The 24,025-nt window shown below is 41.7% G+C and overlaps 1 protein-coding gene across 1 annotated transcript; it reads left to right on the top strand.

Annotated features, from left to right (window-relative positions):
- The first annotated feature begins 15,923 nt into the window (after positions 1 to 15,923).
- On the top strand, positions 15,924 to 23,581 carry LOC145890305 (DBH-like monooxygenase protein 1). Its single transcript, XM_082981317.1, has 16 exons — positions 15,924 to 15,956; positions 16,228 to 16,338; positions 17,128 to 17,277; positions 17,958 to 18,051; positions 18,182 to 18,363; positions 18,771 to 18,884; positions 19,026 to 19,124; positions 19,350 to 19,452; positions 19,911 to 20,080; positions 20,358 to 20,411; positions 20,514 to 20,608; positions 21,353 to 21,509; positions 21,855 to 21,985; positions 22,228 to 22,324; positions 22,946 to 23,044; positions 23,513 to 23,581. The coding sequence occupies exons 2-16, from the start codon at positions 16,282 to 16,284 to the stop codon at positions 23,579 to 23,581; spliced, it is 1,671 nt and encodes a 556-aa protein (XP_082837443.1). The 5' UTR covers positions 15,924 to 15,956; positions 16,228 to 16,281.
- Positions 23,582 to 24,025: the final 444 nt, after the last annotated feature.

Genomic DNA, 24,025 nt, shown 5'->3' with positions numbered 1-24,025 from the left:
GCTTTGTAACTTTCCTCTCCATCATCACAATCACTTATACGAATGTTAACGCTAGTCAAATTGGTCTGACGCTGAGTTACAGACAGATGTTAGTGACGGTGTTCCAGTGGGGAGTCCGACTGAGTGCTGAAATTGAAATCAGGTAGGTCAAAGAAAACCATACGAGAATTATTTGATACAGAGAACATTGAATTTCTTGAACGGCTTCTGTTATTTCCCAAACCTAAGCTACGTGTGTTATGCAAACAGAAACGCATTTGCAAACAATTGGAGTGGTTTAGTTACGAAAGCCGAGGCTAACATGCTATTAATCATCTTAAGTAGACGTAGTTAGTGTTTTGGATTTCCTAATCAAAGAAATACATTTTACAATACAATTTCACTCCCAAACAATAGCTCGACCTGTAGGCAAAGACAAAGACAAGAATTATTTTTCTTTAAGAAATCTCAGTCGAGTTCCGACCAGGCGAAAAGGCTATTTCGTTATATTTATTTATTGTGTTGTTAGTTTTTGTGCATCGGCTTTAGAGGCCGGGGTGTGTCAAATGCGTTAGCTTTCTTAAATAGCAATTACTAGAACTGTCCTAGATTATTGCATGTCCCAATACCAAGATCAATCGAAGTTGGCAGTGGCCCACCCTGCAGTGACCCACTGAACTTACTTAGCGTTAGACTAGTTTTAGATCGGGATCGTCGGACGCACAAAAAGTGCTCTTCTCTCCTGCCTATTCCGACTCACAGACCTGATCTCTGCGAAGTTGTTCACCGACAACGTGGATGTTCCAGAGATCGTTTTCACCACTTTGCGGTCCTCCATATCCGCAATACCACAGTTGAGCTTCAATGCGGGGTAAAAAAATCCCTGGCATTTGGGAAAAGGAAGTTTTAGATTTTCACATAAATTTCTCATTACTTCAAATTAGGATAATTGTAAACAGAATACAGTAGCCAGGTAGGGTGTCTATCTTGAGTATGGGATAGCATAGCAAACTCATTACGAAAGTAGAAAGAAAACCTTCAATGTTTGTGCTGGTAATGTTTGATCAGGTATTCGTACGTAATTAGAAAAACAACATATTAAGACTAAATTTTATTTCTTTCTTTCAATACAGTTGGAATAGGCTGAAATAAACATCATAAACGTTGTGTATGAATAACAAATCCGACGATCACGTTTTACTTTCAGGCTTACTTTCGAAAAAAGTCTTTCGTAAGGATCCCATTCTCTTCGCTGGAACGCTGAATTATTTTTCGAACTACAGTGACGAGGAACTTTGGTCAGCGTTCAAACGGGTATGGTGTCCCCGAAGTTGAAATCACAACTATTCTACAAACTTACAACAGGTTCAGATGAAGGAGACGATCGAGACTTTTCCCCAGAAGTTGGAAATGGAGTTGGCGGAATCCGGTTCAAACTTTAGTGTCGGGGAACGTCAGCTTATTTGTCTGGCGAGGGCGATTTTAAGGAAGAATAAAATCCTGGCGATCGATGAAGCGACGACAAATGTCGACGTGAGGTAAAAAAGGCTGAACATATACGAAATCCTTTTTACTTTAATTTGATTGTTAAGTGTCATTTGCAATCCTTTGAAGAAACAAAATAAGATTCATAATTACGTTCGTATGAATATTGGATTGCATTATTGCGTTGCAATAAACCTTATAAAAAGCCTCCATATAGTCATCGAATTGACTAACATGCTTACAAAAACCGAAGCGCTACAGATATATTTCAAAAGTTAAATTATTCTCAAAAGCCAATGCACTCGTTCAAACAACGTGATAAAATTAAACAACAGTGTCAGCGAAAGATTACATCGCAAAACTGGGAAACACAGATTGAGTAGCGGGGACATTGCTCGTTTTCTTGCATTCAATATGGTAAATTGGCATCGCGTTTGGGGAAATCACAGTTCGCAACGATACAACAAACAAATAATAACAAAGAATTATCTGATTTGTTCATTTGCCACATGTTTGGTGCACTGTTCTGTGGACTTCACAAATTAGTCACTTTCAAACTTGTTTATTTACCACATGTAATATAACAGTACGATTGCTATTGCAGCCCATGCGATGATGATTTGTAGTTCTGTTTTGATTTGTTTGAAAATGTACGACTTGGCCACCATTTCTTCCATTATCTTTCCACCTTTGTTCCTGTGTGGGAACGGAATGTCCGGTATCGGTTTGTCGAGGAACTTGCAAAGTGGTTCCCATCCTTCCGTCAGTTTAAAGTAAAGAATTTTGTCCTTGGGAGCCGCCTGTTCAATAACACTCTCTGTTTTAAAAATATAATACAAGAATTTAATAAATTGATCTTCATTTTGTGGATACTAAGTGACCCTGTAGTACAACTTGTGATTGAAGGGACTGCAATAAAGATACTGGTTACAACACCATTTTAACTTACTTAAAATAAACAAATTTCGCGCTTTTAGATGGAATATCTGAATTTGTCCCGAACCAATTTGACAGACAATAGTGCTGCTTCGCTGGCGGCGTGTGTCCATAACGTGAGGCAGTTGGTGGTGGAAACGTGCGACTTTACTGGAGCAGGAAAATAACTTATCAGATCAAAGTCTCGCGGAGAAGTGAAATTTTTAAAACGTCCAACTTTGTGAACGTACAGTTTCAAATCTGATCAAATCTTGGCTATTAATTTCTGATCAGTTGTTCCTTTTGGTCTAAATTACATTTTTTTGGGGGGAACCAGTTTATCATGCATTAAGTGATTTCTAGGTCTGGTCTAGATGGCTGCTTAATCATCCAACCAATATGTTGATTTTTTGAATATATGTTTTTCGCCTATACGGCATCGTTAGTATTCTTATTCGAATAGAATCATGCATTAAAGCACTCAACTGAGTTTCTTTCTGGTGTCCATTTTTTTCGCAATTGGGTGCTCGCTAGGTGGCGCCAAAAACTGCGCAACTCCACTCATTCGGTCACAAGAGAAAGAGGAACCATTTTTACAAAGCAGCCAGAAGCTTGTCGGAGAGCCGGAATTATATACCTTTGGGGTGTGTTTTGTGTTAGTGTAAATTCGATGTTAAAAAAATTGATATACACCTTAAAGCTTAGAAAGGCGTTTTAAAATAAAAGCGCTGGTCGCACTCACTCAGATGCATAAACAAATGTTTAAAAAAATGTTAAATAGTAACACGCTACAAAGCAGTGAAGCTTAAACACGGTAATGGACTTGCAAGTACAATACCCAGAACAAGGTTTCCCAGAACAAGGTTTTAAACTGGATCGAAAAGCATTACAAGCTTAGAGCGAATGAATGGCCTTAAATAAATATTTGCTGTCCGAGCGTTTCTCCAATTTTCCGTTAAAGATTTTATAGGCCATGATGATTTTATAGGTCATAGCAATCGCAGTATATGTACGACATTAGAATACATCATTATGGGTGTTAGCAGATTGTTTGACATACCACAGTAACTTTGCTTTGGCTAATCCTGATTTCAAACGTCCAAAAACTGCAATTTATTATGACTATAACCTAACACTTTTACGCTACTCGTCATTGGCTGCAACAGGAATTGTTTTTTTGTGACGTTAGTTGGTAATCGAATCCCGTAGTTTACAATGGAACCTTCTAATGTCCCACAGATTGTGCACACGGAGAGGGGCAGCGCGGAAGAATATGAGAAAAGCTACTTGATGCAAATCATCGCCATGACTCAAGGCTTTTTCTTGAGGTTAATCGTTAACACGACTCCAACTGGAAGAAGACTGAAAGCTTACCTCAATGATTCAAGTAAATACGTGTTGATTTTCAAGACGGTTATTGGATGTGTTTTTGTGCCACTGATAATTACCGCAGGTACAATTAATGTTTACCTTGTAGCGCTCACTTTACCGCATTTTAGAGAAGCGGATTAATTGCTTTTTTCGCCGCGTTTCTCTTTTGCTGCTGTTGCGTAGATTCGTTGAGTCATTCTTAACTTTGCAACGGAATAAAGCTGTGTGGTGACCCCGACGAGTCAGAAACGTATATTTCTTGACATAAATTTCAAGTTAAGATGGTAGTGATCAGAACGCTGTGGCTATTAAACTTCCCACATTTTGGATGTCGCAGCCACGTGTTTGGTTCCAGCAAGCGGAAGCTCAATTTACAACACAGCAAGTCGTTTGATTGATTTACTTGAACAACCGCCGCATGAAGACAAGTATGCAGCAATTAAGGAGCGATAACACCGTCACAAAGAGCTCAACAATTACTCCACATGCCAACTTTGGGTGACCGGCTGCCAACTGACCTAATGGACGAAATGCTGGCGTTGCTTGGGAGTGAAGAACCTTGTTTTTTGTTCAAAGAATTATTCCTGGAGAAGATGCCCGCTGCCGTACGCACGGGTTTGGCTGGAAAGGATTTTCCTTGTGCTCACAGTTTAGCGCAACAGGCGGATGCTCTGCTCTTGGCTAGTAGAAAAGACGAGGAATACGCGGTATTAAAGGTGCGACGCTCGAAGTTCAGTACTACTACACCACAACAAGTAAAAAACGCTCAAAAATTATGCTTTTACCACCGTCGTTTCGGTAAAAACGCACATCAGTGTTGTCCTCCATGTGCGTTTCGGGGAAACGAGCAAGCCGACCGTCTTTAGCTGCTGCGACGGCCAGCAGAACAAGCAGCCTATTTTTTTTAATGGACCTCATGTCTGGGCGTAATTTTCTTGTCGACACGGGGGCAGAAATCAGCGTTTTTCCACCGACTCGCTTTGAGCGCCACACGAACAGGCCCGGCCAAACCCTTGTGGCTGCGAACGGCAGCAGTATTCGGACGTACGGCTCACGTCTGATCTCGCTTAATTTGCCCGCGGATGTCTCCAGGCCATTGCTCGGCGCCGACTTCTTGAGAGCACATTCTTTGTTAGTTAATCTTCAACGACAGCGTTTGGTCAGGGCAGAAACGTTTGCAAGTTTTCCTATTCGAAAAGCCAGATCTTTATTTCAACGCATAAATGTTCTCACCTCAGACAAGTGTGATTACGCGCGTTTGCTGGCCGCATTTCCCGCAGTTACAGCGCCTCACTTCTCTGATTTGCTCCCCAGGCACGGAGTGCAGCATTTCATAACAACAAGTGGACCTCCAGTTCACGCGCGTGCTCGGCGCCTTCCTCCTGAGAAACTCACTTTGGCCAGAAATGATTTCGCCAATATGTTAAAAATGGGGATTGTCAGGCTTCGCCACTACACATGGTTCCAAAGTCTACAGGCGGTTGGAGGCCGTGTGGCGATTAAATGCTACTACTATGCCAGATCGTTATTCTATTCCTCACATTCAGGACTTTTCAGCAAGTTTGGCAGAATCTACCATTTTTTCCAAAATCGACCTTGTGCGTGGCTACCACCAAGTTTCAGTTGCCCCCGCGGATGTTGCCATAACGGCGGTAATTACACCTTTCGGTCTTTTTGAATTTCTGCGCATGCCATTTGGGTTAAAAAATGCCGCCCAAACATTTCAACGTTTAATGGACACAGTTTGCCAGTCTCTTGATTTTGTATTTGTGTACCTAGATGACATCTTAGTAGCAAGCAAAACACCTGCTGATCACTACAACCATTTAAAACGACTTTTTACACGGTTGGCAGATCATGGTCTGGTCATCAACGTAGCCAAATGGCAGCTTGGCGTCGACCAAATTGATTTCCTCGGTCACAGAGTCAATATGCATGGTGCGTGTCCGCTGCCTCACCAAGTGAAAGCAATCCAGCAGTTTCCTCGTCCTACAACCATCAAAAGGCGTCAGCAATTCGCGGGTATGATAAATTTCTACCACAGGTTTATACCAAACGCAGCAAGCATCATGTCCCCAATCCATGAAGCGTTTTCGGGCAAAGCAACACAGCTCGTCTGGAGCAATCGCCTGACTTCAGCATTTGAAAAAGCGAAGGCAGCACTTGTGCGCGCGACGCTTTTACACCACCCTCTGCCTCAAGCGCCAACTGCCCTCACTACTGACGCGTCACAAACATCGGTTGGAGCAATGTTGCGGCAATTCATTGATGGTGTCTGGCGACCGTTAGCATTTTTCAGTAAACGTCTTCGACCACCAGAAGCAAAGTATAGTGCATTTAACAGAGAACTTCTCGCTTTACATTTGTCCATCAGACATTTTCGCTACTTTCTGGAAGGTCGCTGTTTTGCGGCTTGCACTGACCACAAACCGTCGATTTTTGCCTTCACAAAAGTTTCCCAACCTTGGTCTGCCCGACAACAACGTCATTTGACCGCCATTTCCGAGTTCACTACCGATGTGCGATACATCAAAGGAAAGCAAAACCAGGTCGCAGATGCTCTATCCCGAGCCTCCATCGACTCCATTGAATTTCCTTTGGACTTGGATTACTCCGCTCTAGCAACCGCGCAGCTTGATCCGGAAGTTCAAGCATACCGCACGGCTGTGACCAATCTCAAGTTGCAAGACATACAGTATGGTATTTCCGAGGACACCATACTCTGTGATGTCTCTAAAAACGTCCCACGCCCCATTGTACCCAAGTCTTGGCAGCGTAAAATTTTTGAAATTGTGCATGAGTTGACACACCCATCTATTCGAGCCACCCGCCAGATAGTTGCTTCCAAATTCGTGTGGCATGGGATGAAACAACAGGTTGGATTATGGGCACGCAACTGCATACAATGTCAAAAATCGAAAATCCAACAACATGTATACGTTCACCGCTCGAAAACTACCCGCCTCCACGGGCTCGTTTTGCTCGTGTTAATGTGGACATAGTCGGTCCCTTTCCGTCTTCACAGGGCAATACCTATTTGTTTACAATGGTCGACCGCTTTACGAGATGGCCGGAAGCTGTGCCTCTTCCTGATGCTACCACGCCAACGTGTGCTAGGGCATTTGCTTACCACTGTGTGTCGCGTTTTGGTGTACCTTTGGACATTTCCTCCGACCGTGGTCCACAATTCACGTCTGATTTATGGACATCTTTCAATAGGTTTCTTGGTGTCAAGTTTCATCGCAGGACGGCTTATCATGCCCAATCAAACGGCCTGGTCGAACGTTTCCATCGCCATTTGAAGAGTGCCCTTATGGCTCGGCTCACCGACAGCAATTGGATGGACGCTCTACCCTGGGCTAGCTTGGAATCCGCACCGCTCCAAAAGAAGATCTCGGGACATCGTCTGCTGAGCTCGTTTACGGTTCACCGTTGGCTGTGCCTGGCGATTTCATTGGTTCAACACCCACTGAACCGTCCCCGCGTCAACTTTTGCCCGCTTTGAGGTCGGCTGTTGGCAGGTTCCTGCCGACACCAATGTCGCGTCACTCACATCCGCATGAAAATGTTCCAAAGTCATTGTACACTAGCGCTTATGTATTCTTGCGCACAGACAAACATCGCCCGCCTTTGACACCTCCGTATGAAGGGCCATACCGGGTCATACCAAGAACACACAAAACGTTCACGCTGGACCGGTGGACGCCAACAGACAGTTTCTGTTGACCGTTTAAAACCTGCCCACGTCGACCTGACACAACCGGTCCAAACGGCTCAACCACCGCGCCGAGGAAGGCCTTGCAAACAGGGTCGAGTTCCATCCAACGGGCAACCAACATTATCACCAGACTCTATTCAACGCACGCGCTCTGGTCGCATGACTCGCCCTCCTGCCCGTTTTGTTTGAAAATTTTGTTGTCTGCTTCTGGCGGGGGGTTATGTAGCGCTCACTTTACCGCATTTTAGCGAAGCGGATTAATTGCCTTTTTCGTCGCGTTTCTCTTTTGCTGCTGTTGCGTAGACTCGTTGAGTCATTCTTAACTTTGCAACGGAATAAAGCTGTGTAACGCTTTAACCTGACAAAATGATTTGGATAGTTTTTCGTTTTTCAATAGGGCTCTTAATAGTCTTTGCTCGATGGGGTGTTGACTGAAAATTCTTCTATTCCTAAACAAACCTCTTGGCCAAGACAAAATGTTAAAAACCTAAAAAATAAACTTTGTATTTTCTCAATTGCCGACCATATCACAAACATTGTTGGTGAAACCATGGTTGATGTTCTAAGTGAGAATCCAGTTCGGCGTGCCGCCCTTTGCACTTCTATCGCCTATCAGACCTAACACCATGATTGCAAAGAAAGCCTACAGACAACACAATGCTCGTGTCAGGGAGGTTAGTATGTTTTTGCACTCCATGTTTACATGTCGCGTTCAAACCTTCACAGATCGTCTCGCGGGTTTTGCGAAAGTGCGAAACTCTGACAATTTGTCTCTGTTGGTAATTTTTTTTCATATCGCTTTTTAGCTGTTTTATTTTGAAGAAACAAATGGAATAATTAAAAGTACCGTATTACAAACACCGACCTAAACAGGATTGATGTTTTCCAAGCTATCGTTTGGGCATTTTACGCCATGAGATGAAACAGAGAGTGCTATAAGGACAAAATTCTTTACTTTAAACTGACGGAAGGATGGGAACCACTTTGCAAGTTCCTCGACAAACCAATACCAGACATTCCGTTCCCACACAGGAACAAAGGTGGAAAGATAATGGAGGAAATGGTGGCCAAGTCGTACATTTTCAAACAAATCAAAACAGAACTACAAATCATCATCGCATTGGCTGCAATAGCAATCGTATTACATGTTGTAAATAAACAAGTCTTAAAATGACTTCATCATTTGAAAAGTCCACACAAAAAAATGCACCAAACATGTTATAAATGCACAAATTATAAAATTCGTTGTTGATTTATCCTTCGAGAATTCTAAACAAAAGTGGATTTAAGATTTTTGTGTGATTTCCACAAACACGATGCTAATTTACCATACTGAATGCAAGAAAACAAGCAATGTCCTCAATTGTGTTTCCCAGTTTTGCGATGTAATCTTCCGCTTACACTGTTGACAAATTTTGTCACGTGGTTTGCAGGGGTTTTTGTTTGCACAAGCGAAAAGTTCATATTAGTCGTTTGTACCGAGGTTTCAACACGCAGCAAACTAGTTTCAAGGCCGTTACGTTGGTTATTGGAGGTTTATATTATATTATCCGGTATGTTTATCCTGTCAGTAGCCCTCAATCCTGCCAGTAGCCCGTTTTCGTTACGGCGTAACAATATCCGTACATTGTTTTTCAGTTTGTGCTCCGAACAGCATGCAAGAAAACGTGGAAAAATACTTAGATAAGCTTGCGCTTTAAAGCCACCACGTCTTCTGCAGGGTTGTTTTCCTTTGCGATTTTTTCTTAGCCCAGAAAACTATAGCCACGCCACCAAGATGTTTTCATTATTTAAAAACACTAAAAACTTTTCATCTTTTTTAATGCAGCAAGGTTTTTGGAAATGAAACAATATTCTCTGCCGCGTGGTGGAGCGCGAGAGCCGATACTGGACATCGGATTCCGTTTGTTTGCCGAACAGAAAAATTAATCAATGTCGTTGGTACAGATTTAAATGGTAAGACCATGCAACAAACTACTGTGTTTAAATGGTCGAACCGCATGGTGACGTAGTCGGAATAAAACAACTTAAGCCTGGCAACGGATTGTTGAATTTTGTGTTTAAATAAACAATGGCTTTCTTCAGCATGGAAGGTTTCAAACGAAGTCTTGTTGAAACCGAAACCCACTAAACTTTCTCGTTAAAGATAGTGACGATTTTGTATGTATTTATTCGACAAAAGGTTCTGTGGTTTACCACTGAGCGTCTGGTCTTGGTTCACCGTGTTCCCTTGGAAATTATGAATATTGTTAAATGTTACAGACACTGGCGATGCTTAGTTAGTTCACAGCACTGATGATGACCACAGCAGTGTTCGAAACGTCTGCTTAACAATGGTCAGCATATTAGCTTTGTCTTTTATATTTAATTAACTACAAGGTTTCGCACTTAAGTTAAGTATGTATCTCTAAAATGCTGTTCTATGAGTTTATGAGGTACACTGCAGCGCAAGCGCACATCTTGCCAGGCAACCTTCACATATACGAAGGGGATCTTTACCACCGTATCCGATAACGCAGTAATATAATGTTACGCTTGTTAAACAAACGCTTTCCAAGGTCCTTAGGCTGTTCCAGCACAACGGTTGAACAATTCAATTCAATCTTGTTCATAAAACTATAAAAATAGCACAGACGAATCACAATCTGACGGTCCGGTTTTGTCTTTTGTCTCGCTAGTAATTGGGCCAACAGTGTCACGTGAGAGGAAGGGAGCTAGCGCTGCGGTATAAAATCAACGTGCGGTGACTGGTGCGTTCGAGACACTTCGTAAATAAAAATATAAATCAACACAAAACATTTAAATGAACAGGTGGAAGGTGAAATAACAAAGTGAAAAAGAACGTGGCGTAAAAGAATGATATAACAGAAGCGTGCAACTTGAAAAGTTCTTTTACGCTACACGCTGGGTCTGTTAAGAAAACAAAATCACCCACATTCAGCGGTTTGCCTCTCTTATGTCGGTCGTACTGCGACGCCATGCGCCGTCTTTGTTTCCGCAACGTCTCACGGGCCACCTCTTCAGCTAACTGGAGCCTAGCGCGTAGACCTTCCAGTGGTGCCGGGAATGGATCGCGCTGGGCGGGAGCCCGAATAAATCTGCTGGGAGTCGCAGAGCGTGTCCATTAAACAAATAATGTGGTGACACACCTGTACTTTCATGGACACTCGCGTTATAGGCGGCGAGCGCCTCATCCCAGCACCGTTCATCGCGCTGTACGTAATTCCGTATCATGGAGAGTATTGTTCGGTTGTTGCGTCGCACGCACCGTTTTCTTGAGGATGATACGCGGTCGTCCGCGTCTTTCGGCAGCCCATCGACCGTGCTAGCTCTTTAAATAAAATAGATTCAAAGTTTGCACCTTGATCGGAATGGATTACGTCCGGGACGCCGTGTACCGTAAACCAACGATGAAACATTGTCCCGGCTACGTCTTCTGCCCTTTGCGTCCTGAGTGGCCATGCGCGCACGTATTTAGTGAATATGTCGCATGCAACCAATACGTATTGATGTCGACGGAAGTGGTCCCATTATGTCTACCTCGACCCGCTCCATGGGTTGCATCTCCCTGGAAGGAACCAACGGAGCACGGGGTCTTGCTGTAAACTTCTTACTTCTTTGGCAGTGGCGACAGGCGCGGACATAAGCCTCCACGTCGGTCCTCCAGCCGGGCCAGAAGTGACTTTCTTCGATTTTCAAACAGGTTTTTGCCATCTCAAGGTGGCCACCGCCAAGTGGTGCGTCGTGCAGAACGGACATAATCGTTTCTCTGGTGGTCTGTGGAGTGATAAGACGGTACACACACGCGCCCGGTTGATGTAAGGTGTCACTTGTTTGATACAACAAGTTGTTTTGAACGATTAATCGCCCGAATTGACCCCAAAGGTGCTTGGTCATCGTCGATGCAGACCTAACAGTTCTGTAAGGTGGCCTCTTGTCAAGGTTTAACCACCTGAAAGCCGGGGAAATTTCGGGGTCGTCGTGTTGGGCTTTACATATTTCCTCATATGACAGTCCAATGGAGCGACACAGGTCCAAGGAATAAACTTCTCCTCTACCGTTGCGACGACCGTTTGTGCCGTAAGAACTGTTGGCCCGGAATGGCAGTGTCGGTCTTTGCTGGGCTGTGTTCACCACCTGCGATGTGGGTTGTTGACTTGATCGAAAAGGTATGGATTTAAACGTCCTATTGCCACCGCGTGGTCGACAACAATCTCTTGCCATATGGCCACGTACACCACAGTTGTAGCAAACACTTGCGGACTTACTTGGGCGCAACCTCTGTGGTGCGGGTCGTTTAAGACCGTCGAGATCACGGCGCATGGCATCGAGATCGTTACGGAAGCTATCAACAGATCGCTGCACATTCGAATTAGGCTCGACCAAAGTGTTTTTGAGTTCGACCAACTCGGGATTTCGGGTTAAACTTATCGATGTAACGGGAAGAGAGCCGTGTGACACATCGGACTCGACGACCATTTTAGCCCAAACACTGAAATTCCGCTGTGGGCACTTTTGTCTAAATGAGTCCACTAGTTGGCGGTGCCTGAGACCCCGCAATAAAGCGAGAAGCATCGCCTCATTTTTAATGGAGGCGTCGGCTGCCTTCGGGTATGCACGGGAGGCTAAAGCTTCTATGACATACACAAAAGTTCTACCGTCTTCTTGTGGCCCTCGGATTCGGTTGACCAACTGGCTTCTCAGCGCACATTGGCCAGTGGGGTTTACTCCGACTGCTTTGGCTTTAGTAACTATCTCTTCAAATTGCATTTCGTACAGGTTATCGGCCCCGTTTTGAATATCCCATATAAAGTCTTTGTCAACATTTGTTAAGACAAGGTGCTTCTTAACCTCTTCGGTATAGCTTTTATGCTGGCGCAATAAGAATTAAAAACTTGTAAAAATGAGTTAAAATTGTCTCCGTTTCTGGAATGCGGGGGAGTCATGCCGATGTTAAAAACCATATTCCGGATCAAGAAAAAACATGACGAACCTTAGTCCTTTCTCGTGTGACAGGAACTCTTCTTCTGTGGTTGCAGCGTCCTGGCATGCTCGCAAATTTCGTGTTACGCTTCTTAAACAAACGCTTTCCAAGGTCCTCACGACGCTGCATTAACGGCTAACCACAAGCCTGTTCCAGTCTGGTCTTGGTTCATCGTGTTCCCTCGGAAATTATGAATAGAGTTAAATGTTACAGACACCGGCGATGGTTAGTTAGTTCACAGCACTGATGATGAGCACAGCAGTGTTCAAAACGTCTGCTTAACAATGGTCAGCAAATTAGCTTTGGCTTTTATATTTAATTAAATACAAGGTTTCGCACTTAAGTTAATATGTATCTCTAAAATGCTGTTCTATGAGTTTATGAGGTACACTGTAGCGCAAGCGCACATTTTGCCAGACAACCTTCACATATACGTAGGGGGATCTTTACCACCGTATCCGATAACGCAGTAATATAATGTTACGCTTCTTAAACAAACGCTTTCCAAGGTCCTTAGGGCGCTGCATTAACGGCTAAGCACAAGCCTGTTCCAGCACAACGTATGAACAATTCAATTCAATCTTGTTCATAAAACTATAAAAATAGCACAGATGAATCACAATCTGTCAAAAACGGTCGGCCTCCGATTTCTCTTAGCGTCTCGTGTTAGCCCGGTTTTATCTGAGAGGAAGGGAGCTAGCGCTGCGATATAAAATCAACGTGCGGTGACTGGTGCGTTCGAAACACTTCGTAAATAAAAATATAAATCAACACAAAACATTTAAATGAACAGGTGGAAGGTGAAATAACAAAGTGAAAAAGAACGTGGCGTAAAAGAATGATATAACAGAAGCGTGCAACTTGAAAAGTTCTTTTGCGCTACAATAACATGCAATGGCATGATTGGCAGAATCGCCCCACTGCGCAGGTCCTTGCTTAGCGATCACGTGTATGTGAAGGTTGCCTGGTAAGTTGAGCGCTTGCGCACCAGTTGTTCCTTGGCCGCAATATACCCCTTGAAACCACTGAGCTCCTGTAGATCAGTTGGTAGAGCGTTGGGCCTTGTTAGCCCAGGTTCGTGAATTCAAATCCGAAAACCTCATGATCAACCAGGTTTACTCTTTTATATTAAAGTGACCTTGAAATGCGTCACAACGACATACTTTTCGATCAGAATGTGACGTTACTAATAATTCATATCTTTTCAATAAAATGAGACTTTGATTTCTATGAATCGCCTGTGTAGTCTCTATGGCTGACAGAGACTCGGTAACGGATCAATGCCGAAAATGATAAATAATCCCAAGTCGTCTGTCTGTTTCAAGTTTTACGACATATATATTTCGCCTGTTTGTGAAGGCATCATCTTTTCAATAAAAGGTCGCACATTATTAGTTTGAATAAATGTTCTATAAAAAAGTGCTTTGTACTATGCTGTGTACAACAATTAGGTAAATTATGGATCACCAAGACTATTAAATTATCGACAAATGTCAAACCATTGGTTCTTGTTTATTTCGCTTTTTTACCCCTTTTCCATACATTTTATCCATCCAGGAAACCAACTTGATTTTCATGACCTGGAAGACCACCACCATTATTACCCTTATGACGAGCTTTAGGTAACATCAAACGTTCTCCATGGTGTCGTAAATTTAACTAATTTCATGTAACGACTTTGATTTCGAATTTAAGCACAGTTCAATGAACCTAAGCGTTTACTCTAAGTGACGAAATTAGTTTCCCAACAGTCGTATTAAATGTGCGGTGACATTTCCCATTTAACGATTGCCAAACAAACCGCTTTGTCAACCGCACCCGACCAGAGATTATCAAGCACCGTTTGATCTGAAAAACCATTGCCGCATTCCAGTTTCTGTGCATTTGTCTGGGTTGATCGCTTGGTTTCCTCGTTTAAGACACAGAAACACAGTAGCACACATGTATTTTTGCGATAATTGGATGTTTATCCAAGGTGGCACAACTTTCAGTACTTCGATATTATTTCTCAAAAGAAATGGATTTTTATCCAGCCTATTTTTGCGTTTTTTGAAAGGAAGATCCTGTTTATCAAAAAAAAACATTTTTACAAAGCGAAAAAAGTCTGAGCAGTGGCATTTGGAACATCGATTGCTGCAAGGTCGATCTTGCGTTTATTGACCCCTCGTCGCGTACGCTGGAAGGGTGAAGTTCAACGTTCCTGACAAAAAAGTTACAAACGCATTTCGTAACATTAAACGTTTTTCTCCATGGTGTCGTAAATTTAACCAAATTCCCGTAACGACTTCAATTTCGAATTTAAGCACAGTTCAGTGAACCTGATGAAAGTTAAACGTTCCTGGCAAAAATTTATTAGGTTTTATAATCTGGATTTACAGGAAACCATAAAAATCATTGTTCTCTAAAATGGTCAAAAAACGGCCGACATGTTCTATATCAGGTGGTTACCCGCCTTAAGTCGATATTGAGAATGTGGAATTGCTGCAAGGGTTTGAGGTGGACGAATTGAAAGGGTTGCATGGGATCCAATGGCGTATACACTGTCCGCATTGATAAAGCATTGATACTAAGAGACCACTACCAGAAGAGAGATTTTTTTGGTCAATGTATTAATGCTTTGATGTTTGAGACAAAACACTTTCACGTTTGCATGCGTTTTGATATGTATATTCGCAAATGGGGGATTTGCACTTTAAGCGTAGACTAAACGCTGTCAGGAATTTGGAACATGAAACCTCTAACAGCTGCACTGAATGAACGTAACATTCCCTATTACCCTCGTCCGAGACTATAAAATAGATCACAAAAGGCAACCAGCATAAAAAAGAGAGTCATTGGAATTCACGGCCAATAAAAAGGTCATCATGGACTCATATAAGTCTGTCTGGGATCATTCTTTGACAGATGTGGCGAGCATGGACTTGGATAATCTCTGCTTGTGTTTTGTGCTGCGCGAATAGGACATTACGTCTCATTACACAAGAATCTGATTCTCGTGGCTGTGTTTAAACTGCAAGCGTGCCGTGATCAATGCATGTTAAATTTTTCATCCGATTATCCCCAGGAAACATCAATCTCGTGGAAATTACCTGGCACGGAAAAATACTATGTTAATTTTAGCAGGTTTTGTTTCAAATCGATAGAAACGACGAGTAAATTGAGTATTTCTGGTAATTTGATAGGGGATCTCCCTTGTTCAGTTAATCGATCAGTTTTCATAAAAATTAATTGAATTTTCGGTCCAGTAAACCCAGTATTCGCAAACTTATTCATTATTTGACTAATTGACTTTTCGTACAACGCCGCAGAAAGAAATTCTTTATTACACAACCTCGATAAACGATGCTTGTTTTCCTGCAAATTCTGACTATTTCTTGCTGGGCTTTGGTCGTCCATGGTCAGAGACCGGTTCCTACCGAAACGTTCCCACACTACGCTGTAATGGACAACGAAGAGTTGGTGCATTTGTATTGGGACTTCGACGAAACTCACATTACTTTCGAGGTGATTATCTTTAATTGAAATATTTCTACAACAGGGTTGCATAATACAGGGTCGAAAGTTGAATGTTCCGCTGTTTTGTTTTGACGCCTTCGAAAATATCATTACCCCGAATAAAACAACTATTATGAAAATAACTGCCCTGTGCCCTTCATGTACAAAATATATGTAGGTTCTTTGGCTTCGTTTTACAACTGGATAAATGTAAAGTTATTGTGCCACCAACACTTAGTTCTTTTCAAAAAAACTTTTCTGCTAAGTAGACTTTTCTCAGGTGCACGGATTCACTGTGGGATGGGTGGCAATTGGAATTTCACCCAATGGCAACATGGCCAATGCCGATATTACTGCTGGATGGGTGAAAAATGGTGTCGCTACAATTACGGTAACGAATTAGCTTCTTGTACCAACAAGAAAAATTGGTTCCATTTTTTCCATTCGCGGAAAATTAAGCTTCAGAATCTGGACTGCCCGTGCATGTTTCCAATGCTATCATATCGCTTTCACAAATTTAATAGTAATGGTTACCGATTAAGGTTACGGCAGTTTAAACGTCCACTGTAAACTCCCATCTGTCAAGTGCGCAAAACACACTGGGCGCAAAATATATTATATTATGATGTTCGTCAACTCAGAGTAACAGATGATCAGCGCCAGCGTATGTGTCTTTTTTTAACAAAGCATAATATATGAGAGCTGCAGACAGGGTGTATACACGCACTGTTTCGACCTGTAAGGTCTCATCAGTGCAGCTGTTGATGTGGCACTGTGCTAGCTGGTAGACTAGCAGGCACACAGATTTCCACTTTGTGGTACCTTTCGGTCAATCGTCGATATGTTGGTTACCAAACTAGGTAACAATCAACAAAGACGAACCACGTGGAGCGCACTATGGCCAAAACAACTGTTTGGGATCCAATAGCGCTATCGGCTCGGCTTTCACCCAAATCATATTATATGCGCAAAAGAGCCATAATAATCAATGAGAGCTGCACCCTGTCTGCAGCTAAAGCATAAAGCATAATATATTTGAACATAAATATTAGTTTCGCATATTGGCATCATCAGTTTTTGTCTCATTCAAATATAATTCAGATCCGTCGGTCAAAAAAAAACGACCTGCACTGGTTGATTTCTGTAGTCATTTCACAATATTTTATCTTTTGTTGTGAAGGATCGCCAAGGTGGAAGTTCAAACGGTTACCCGTCCAAGGACGATGTTCAGAATGTGGAATTGCTGGAAGGTTTTGAGGTGGACGGTTGGACTGTGCTTAAATTTCGACGACCCCTCATCGCGTGCGACGTGCAAGACCTGGACATAACGGTTCGTTTTGCGACATGTTTGCAGATCGTTAAACGGGAAATTAAAAGTCTCGAAACATAAAACAGAGTTTACTGCTTGATTAACAGACAGTACAACAATTCGGAATCACCGCAATTAGATTATATTCTCTTTGTCCAAACCGTGGTTGACAAGTTTGTCACTTCGTGGTAAAAAAGGGAATTGGTAGTAAAACAGCAATAAATGTTGACCATCCGCTTGTGATATGGGTACATCGGCAATATCGCAGTCTGCTTAAAACCTAAGGTGTTGAAATAGAATTAGAAATCGAACTTCTAGCTCTCAAATTACCTAACTTTATGTTGTATTTCTTCTCTTGAAATCAGCTGTTCATAGTTTCACGGGAATCGCAGTTTCTTTTGTCATTTCCTCGAAGGAGCGCGCTGTACTTGTAATCGTGCCCATTGTTGAGCACAGCATGTTTAAATCGTCGACTTTCAAAGCAGAAAACGAATAGTCGTACCCCTATGACAAAATATTAGCATACTTGTGCTAAAACAATGAAACATGCCACCAGTTATCAAGGAACGCCGATGCTTGCCGCGCCTTAACAAAACCCCCACTGCGGGAAATTCACGGAATGATTTTTAAACAAAAAATTTTCACAACAAATCTGAACCATTTGATCCATGATTTTCGAAACAACAAAAAGTAATTTGTAGGATGAGACCTTGAGGATCATCTACGCCAGAGGAACGGATGACCCAAGTGGAGATGACTTGCAATCAAAAGACAAGCATCCTTCGTCAAATAGAGGTGCAGTCAATGAAAGGATATTTTTTAAACAAAGAAAACGGATAAACACATTTCAAAGCTTAATATACTCTTATTTAATATACTTGCGCTGAGAACAAGAGGTTTGATTTTCTTACAATGAATTGCGTAGGCACGAAGAGCATGATCCTTTTGGCGCCGGCAACTTCCGGAGATAACTGGTTTCCCGAAGGTGAAAGACACTTGACGTTCGATATGCTTAACGACAACGTTGTTGTACCGGAGAAGCACACATACTACCACTGTCGACTCTTTGAACTTCCTGAAATTATCGGCAAACATCACGTGGTGAAGGTACGGAACTTCATGCATTCATGCTACAGCAAATGTATGCCCAACAGAGCAAATGTATGTGTTTGGTTAAAGTCGAGGTTCTGGGAATGCGGCGCGTTGCTGCGTCCTGCTGCGTCGTTTTAAGTTTCCAAGTGCGTCGCGCAACAATTCAAACAGGGAGATTTTTAGGAGAAGTTAAGGCAATTTATATGTACGTGACTTAAAATTATAAACTATAGAACAAACCACCCTGTTGGATTCATGATCAATTCGTAACGATTGACGTGAATTTTTCCAAGTGCGTCGAAAATGGTTTGAGAACCACTGGGTATAAAAGTAAATGTGTCGTGATGGCGTGTAACTGCATGGGACCGCAACGTTCCTGGGGAAATCTATTTCCAATTCCTACGGCGATATTTATGTTTCAGGTGGAGCCAATCATTCAGCCCGGCAATGAACTCTACGTCCACCATATACTTGTTTACCAGTGTCTTCAAACCACCAACATGGTTCTTAAATATGTTGCTCATCTATTCGAAGCTGTAAACTGTATTTAGAAAACATATTTTGGCACCAGAGTTTGTGCCAATTTTTCTATTCGAAACTGTGTGGCTTCAAATTCTATTTGGGTCTCGTTACCCAGTTAACGAAGCCAATGCTTCTGTATTATTTTTGTTCAATAGACACTCGAGATAGTGGACCACGAGTGCTATCAACCAAACATGCCAGCGGATTTCGATAGTTGCGAATTTCTCATGATTTCATGGGCCGTTGGTGGTGGGGTAAGTACGTGGCATATTTTTATTTCAGTTAAATGCAGACAAATTGCAAATCTCAAATTTCAAATACGTAAAAGCATGCCTGTAAATGCACCGTTAAGCACCGAACTAATTGGTAAGCGTTCGGGTGACGTCAAAGGAAAAGACGATTGGTTTACTTGCCAATTATTCGCCTAATGGCGCAGTCCAAGATTCAAAGAACCTCACAGACCTTACGTTTGTGCACAGCCCGTCTTTTATCCCAAACACGCTGGATTTCCGTTGGGAACCACGGACTCACCCAAGTACGTCATGATTGAAACTCACTATGATAACCCGGATTCTGTAACAGGTAGTCAAAAGTTTACACACAAATTTTTAATTTGCTAAAGTTCTGTGTTGGAGTAGGCATTCCTGTTGGTTGTAAAGAATATACAAATTATGTATTCTGTGAGTTGCATACAGATGGGCCCTATCTCGGAACAGCACATGTACTACTGTTGTATCTTTCAACTTCCATACATAAAAGACAATCAATATCATGCAATCTATGATGTGCGCAAAAGCGAGTTTAAGTAGAACAGTCCATCCTATGTTGACCCAATACCAGATGTAATTTTTTACAACAAAATACAGCAGGTCACTTTGAGCGTACGTTTCGGAATAATCATTAGGTTCACTGGCATCGCAGCCAAGTTTAATCGACCACTCTTCTTCGAATAGTCACAACGTCATCTCAAAATTGTTTAGTGCTATGGCACGACAAAGCAGAATCGCTCTACTGCACAGATAGTATAATTTCATTGACAGGAATCTTCGATTCTTCTGGCATGCGCATTACCCACACACCGGATGTTCGAAACTTCGACGCCGGGATATTATCAGTTGGACATATTGTTCTTGGAACAACTTTCATACTACCGGATGGCGCTGAAACGTTGGGTCAAAAATCGGAATGCTCCAGCAACTGCTTTGAAAAAGTAAGCAATTACTTTCGCAGTAACGTCAAGGTTTTCTTTTTCGTAAATATCTACAGGATATTTACCATACAATGATACGTGCCTTTTCAGTAAACGTCGCGTTTTTTAATCTTAGTGGCAGTATTTTAATAAATCAGCTGAAATCAACCCAAAACCAAAAAATCAAGATTCCGGTGAGATTTGAACTCACGACCGTGGATACCCTGTTTACACCAAAGCTTGATTTAACGTGGTTGGATCCAAAACAACGACCACGCTTATTTTTTCTGACTCGTAGGTAAAAATCAGCTCAAATGCTATTTTTACTAAATTTGGAACGCTTGCCCCTGCGGTAAATGATTCAGGATGATACCTTAAATATCTGTGCACATTTTGTATTTATTTGAACTTTTGCAAAATTACCACAATAATATTAATGTAAAATTTCCTGTAGAGTCTGGAGGCTGACGGTCAAGATTCCATTAATGTGTTCGCGGTTATGTTGCACGCACACACCATTGCCAGAGGCATCAAACTGAAGCACATCAGGTAGATATGTGTACCGTATTTACTCGATTGTAAGCCGCCCTCGATTGTATGCCGCACGTAAATGTTAAAGGCAAACTTAGGTGCCCTACAACAATAATTGTCAACAAATCTGTCGTTTAAAATTGTCAGGTACGCTGACAACCTTGGGCGATAAAACATATTGGTACGATGGGACGAGTTAATGGTAAATTTCATTAAAACACAGAGTCGCAGACAAAATATCGCATGACATTAAACAATGTAAGCCGCCCTCGAATATAAACCGTTCTCGATTGTAAGCCGCACAAACGGTAGGTTAAAAAACTTTATAAGCCGCGGCTTACAATCGAGTAAATACGGTATAATATCTTACATGAAGACGTAGGTGTTTGCAAACATTTATTGAGACCCTTTTGTTACTCATTTACGAAGAATTTAAAACGTAGTTCTTTGTTTCATTTTCCAAAGATGTTCTTCGAAATACACAACAATGCAAAAAATAAAAGAATAAATTAGGGTGTTGTTTACTTGGTATTTGCTTGTCATTTACGTTTTTTGAACTAAATTGAGTGGATGAAAGTGCAAACACGATATCAAATGCAACATAAGCCGCTAGTTTTATGAAACAATTATTGGACGTCCGCATGTCAAATTGTCAAGTCTACAAAAGCAAAGCTAATATGCTGACTTATGTTAAGCATACATTTCGAACACGACTGTGCTCATCATCGGTGCTACGAACTAACAAGAAAATACTTTCACCAGAAACGGCACTGAGCTTCCACCTATCTCTACGGAATCGAATTACGATTTCAACTTCCAGGAGACGAGAACCTTGAAAGAGGAACGGGTTGTACAGAAAGGTGACTCTATGCAAATCGTTTGCAATTACCAATCGACGGAAAGGACAGATATTACTATGGTATGTAACCTTTTTTTTATGCAGATTTTTGGCAATCTGTGCATTCCCAGCTCACAAAAATATCCCTGTAAGCCCCGCATGGCAACACTATAATGAGTTTTTTGATTTGTGAAAATTAAACAACGCTAATTGCTTACAAATACGACATGTTATAAAAGCTGTACCGCCCATGGAGGTTATCACAGCTTCGTCCCGAGCTAACTCGCTGCTTTCTATTCCATGGTTTAGTTACAGAATTGAATTTCCCTGGCACTGGAACTGTCTCCCAATATTTAGCTATCGTCAACGTTTTGACTTGGCACCGATTAAAATTCTGACACCCGACATCTTAATATTTATGTATAGGGTGGCCAAGCTACCACTGACGAAATGTGCTTCGCCTACTTGATCTATTATCCCAAACTATCCTTGTCCTACTGTCAGTCGGCCCCTTATCTGAACAGCCTCATGCACTACTTTGGGATCACTGAATTCGAGTAAGTTTGAAAATGTTTATCTTAGATCAAAGTGATGACAATCGCGCCATTACGTATTGGGATCTTGTAAACATTAACGATATTCCTTTTGCAACCATTTTTATTTTTTGTGAACATTTTGTGCGCAAATGTCTTTTATTTTGTCTACCACCTTAAGCATACGTGTTTGTCCTCAAGCGTAACGTTGTAACCATACCATACATGTACTTATCACAATATAAAATGTTGTCTGATTATAACAGGAAGACGAGCAACGAAAAGCTTGTTAATCTTCACGACATTCTTGTCTTGGCTCCCCCGGAACACGCAGGCAAAACTGCCTACGAAGTTATCAATGCCGTAAGTCGCAAAACTTACAATATTGTAATCTTCGAAAAAACTGACTGCATGTTTTAGCTGGAAACGGTTAGAGACAGCAGTTGACAGCAATCTTTGATTTCGCCTTTCCACGTTGTTTAAAAGCAGAACTTTCTCACAATCAAACTTCAGAAGACTTATTTACTGTCAAAATGTCGCTGAACAGCGTCTTAAAATCCGATTGCGTTGCTGCAATGTGATTAAAAATGCCATTGATCTATAAAATCATTTAAAGCTAATCTTGACAATAATAGACACATTCTAACCGGTGAGCTTCATTGTATAGTTGACAGACCAATCACCAGGTATGCCCTAGGTTGTGGGTTCAAAAGGCGCCAGGAGTATTATCAGAAAAACATGACTATTTGTAAAAGCTAGCGCAATGCCACAGTCATCAGTAGCACTGATGAGACCTTACAGGTCGGTCTCAGTGACTATATGCTGTCATTTTTTGCGAATGTCACTTGCTAAAAATCTTCGGGGACGTAAATTGACAAGTTTCTTGATAAGTTACACCAACTTTCCCGCGATCCAAGACACCAGGGATTATTATCAATTAAAAAAATAAAAATAATTGTCTTACAAACTTATCCTACCTTTCAGATAAATTGGAACTCGGAGTCAGCTACAAAGTTTATTGATGCTGCCAATACCATGATGCATTATCAAAGATGTGCAACTGTAACAGGCCGACCACAGGGGGTCAGTTTGAGCTCTTAACAATGCATTTGTAAATTGTATTCGACCCATATTACAAGTGGAAAACCTGATCAATATTCTTGCCCACGACAACCTTCGAGTCTCGGTGTGGTAAAAAATGTTAGCGGAAAGCGGTTTGCAGTGTTGTTTCTGCTAAATACACTAAACCAAGCATTTTAGGTGAGCCACGGCTTCAACTAGATATTTCAACTGTGCTATGTACATCCTGTGCCATTCTTGTTACGGCCAGTGTGACCATATATCCATCCCAGTTGTCAGATATCGTAAAGTAAAAGTGGATATTACTGTTGTTATTACTTCTTACTGTAAAATTGACGCTAAACAAGCTTGCCTCATAAAACGTTGGAAGATATCAACAGAAGCATAACTGCAGTTTAAAAATGCGTCTATGACCAATCCTAATGTTTTGTTTGTGTTCTTTACAACTGAGTGAAAGCATTTTTATCGCAGGTTACTGGAGTCATAACTCCGCTCACCATCGACGAGCCGTACGTGCCTCCTCCAAGTGGTTGCCCTTGAAGAAACCGCTGCCCTTGAGCCTGTGGCCCCTAATTATAAATGTGATTATGACCTCACTAACCAAAACATTCTTGTAAGTTGTCAAATGTATCCCGTCCTTTTGTCATACGATTTTCATCAAATCAAAATTAATGTTTTTCAAAAAGATAATCATTTGATTCACTGTATGATATAGCGTACTAATTTTGTGTGTCGCCGATTAAGCATAACTTGATCTCTGAATAATGCACTCAAAATCAAATAAATGTACTGTGTGTCATTTTCTCTGATTGGTGTGCAACTCAAAAGTTTTTCAATTGACAGGACGATAACTTTAGTACGGTGATTGTGTTTCTCTAAAATAGCCCACACACAAAACTCTTAGAGCTGAGCAAAAAAACTACATCATTTTGAAGAAATCAAAAAATTGTGCAATCATTTTAGCTAATAGTAGGATAACATGAA

This window comes from Ascidia mentula, chromosome 1 (genome assembly GCF_947561715.1).
Source record: "Ascidia mentula chromosome 1, kaAscMent1.1, whole genome shotgun sequence".
Taxonomy (NCBI): Eukaryota; Metazoa; Chordata; class Ascidiacea; order Phlebobranchia; family Ascidiidae; genus Ascidia; species Ascidia mentula.
This window is presented reverse-complemented; position numbering and strand designations above follow the sequence as displayed.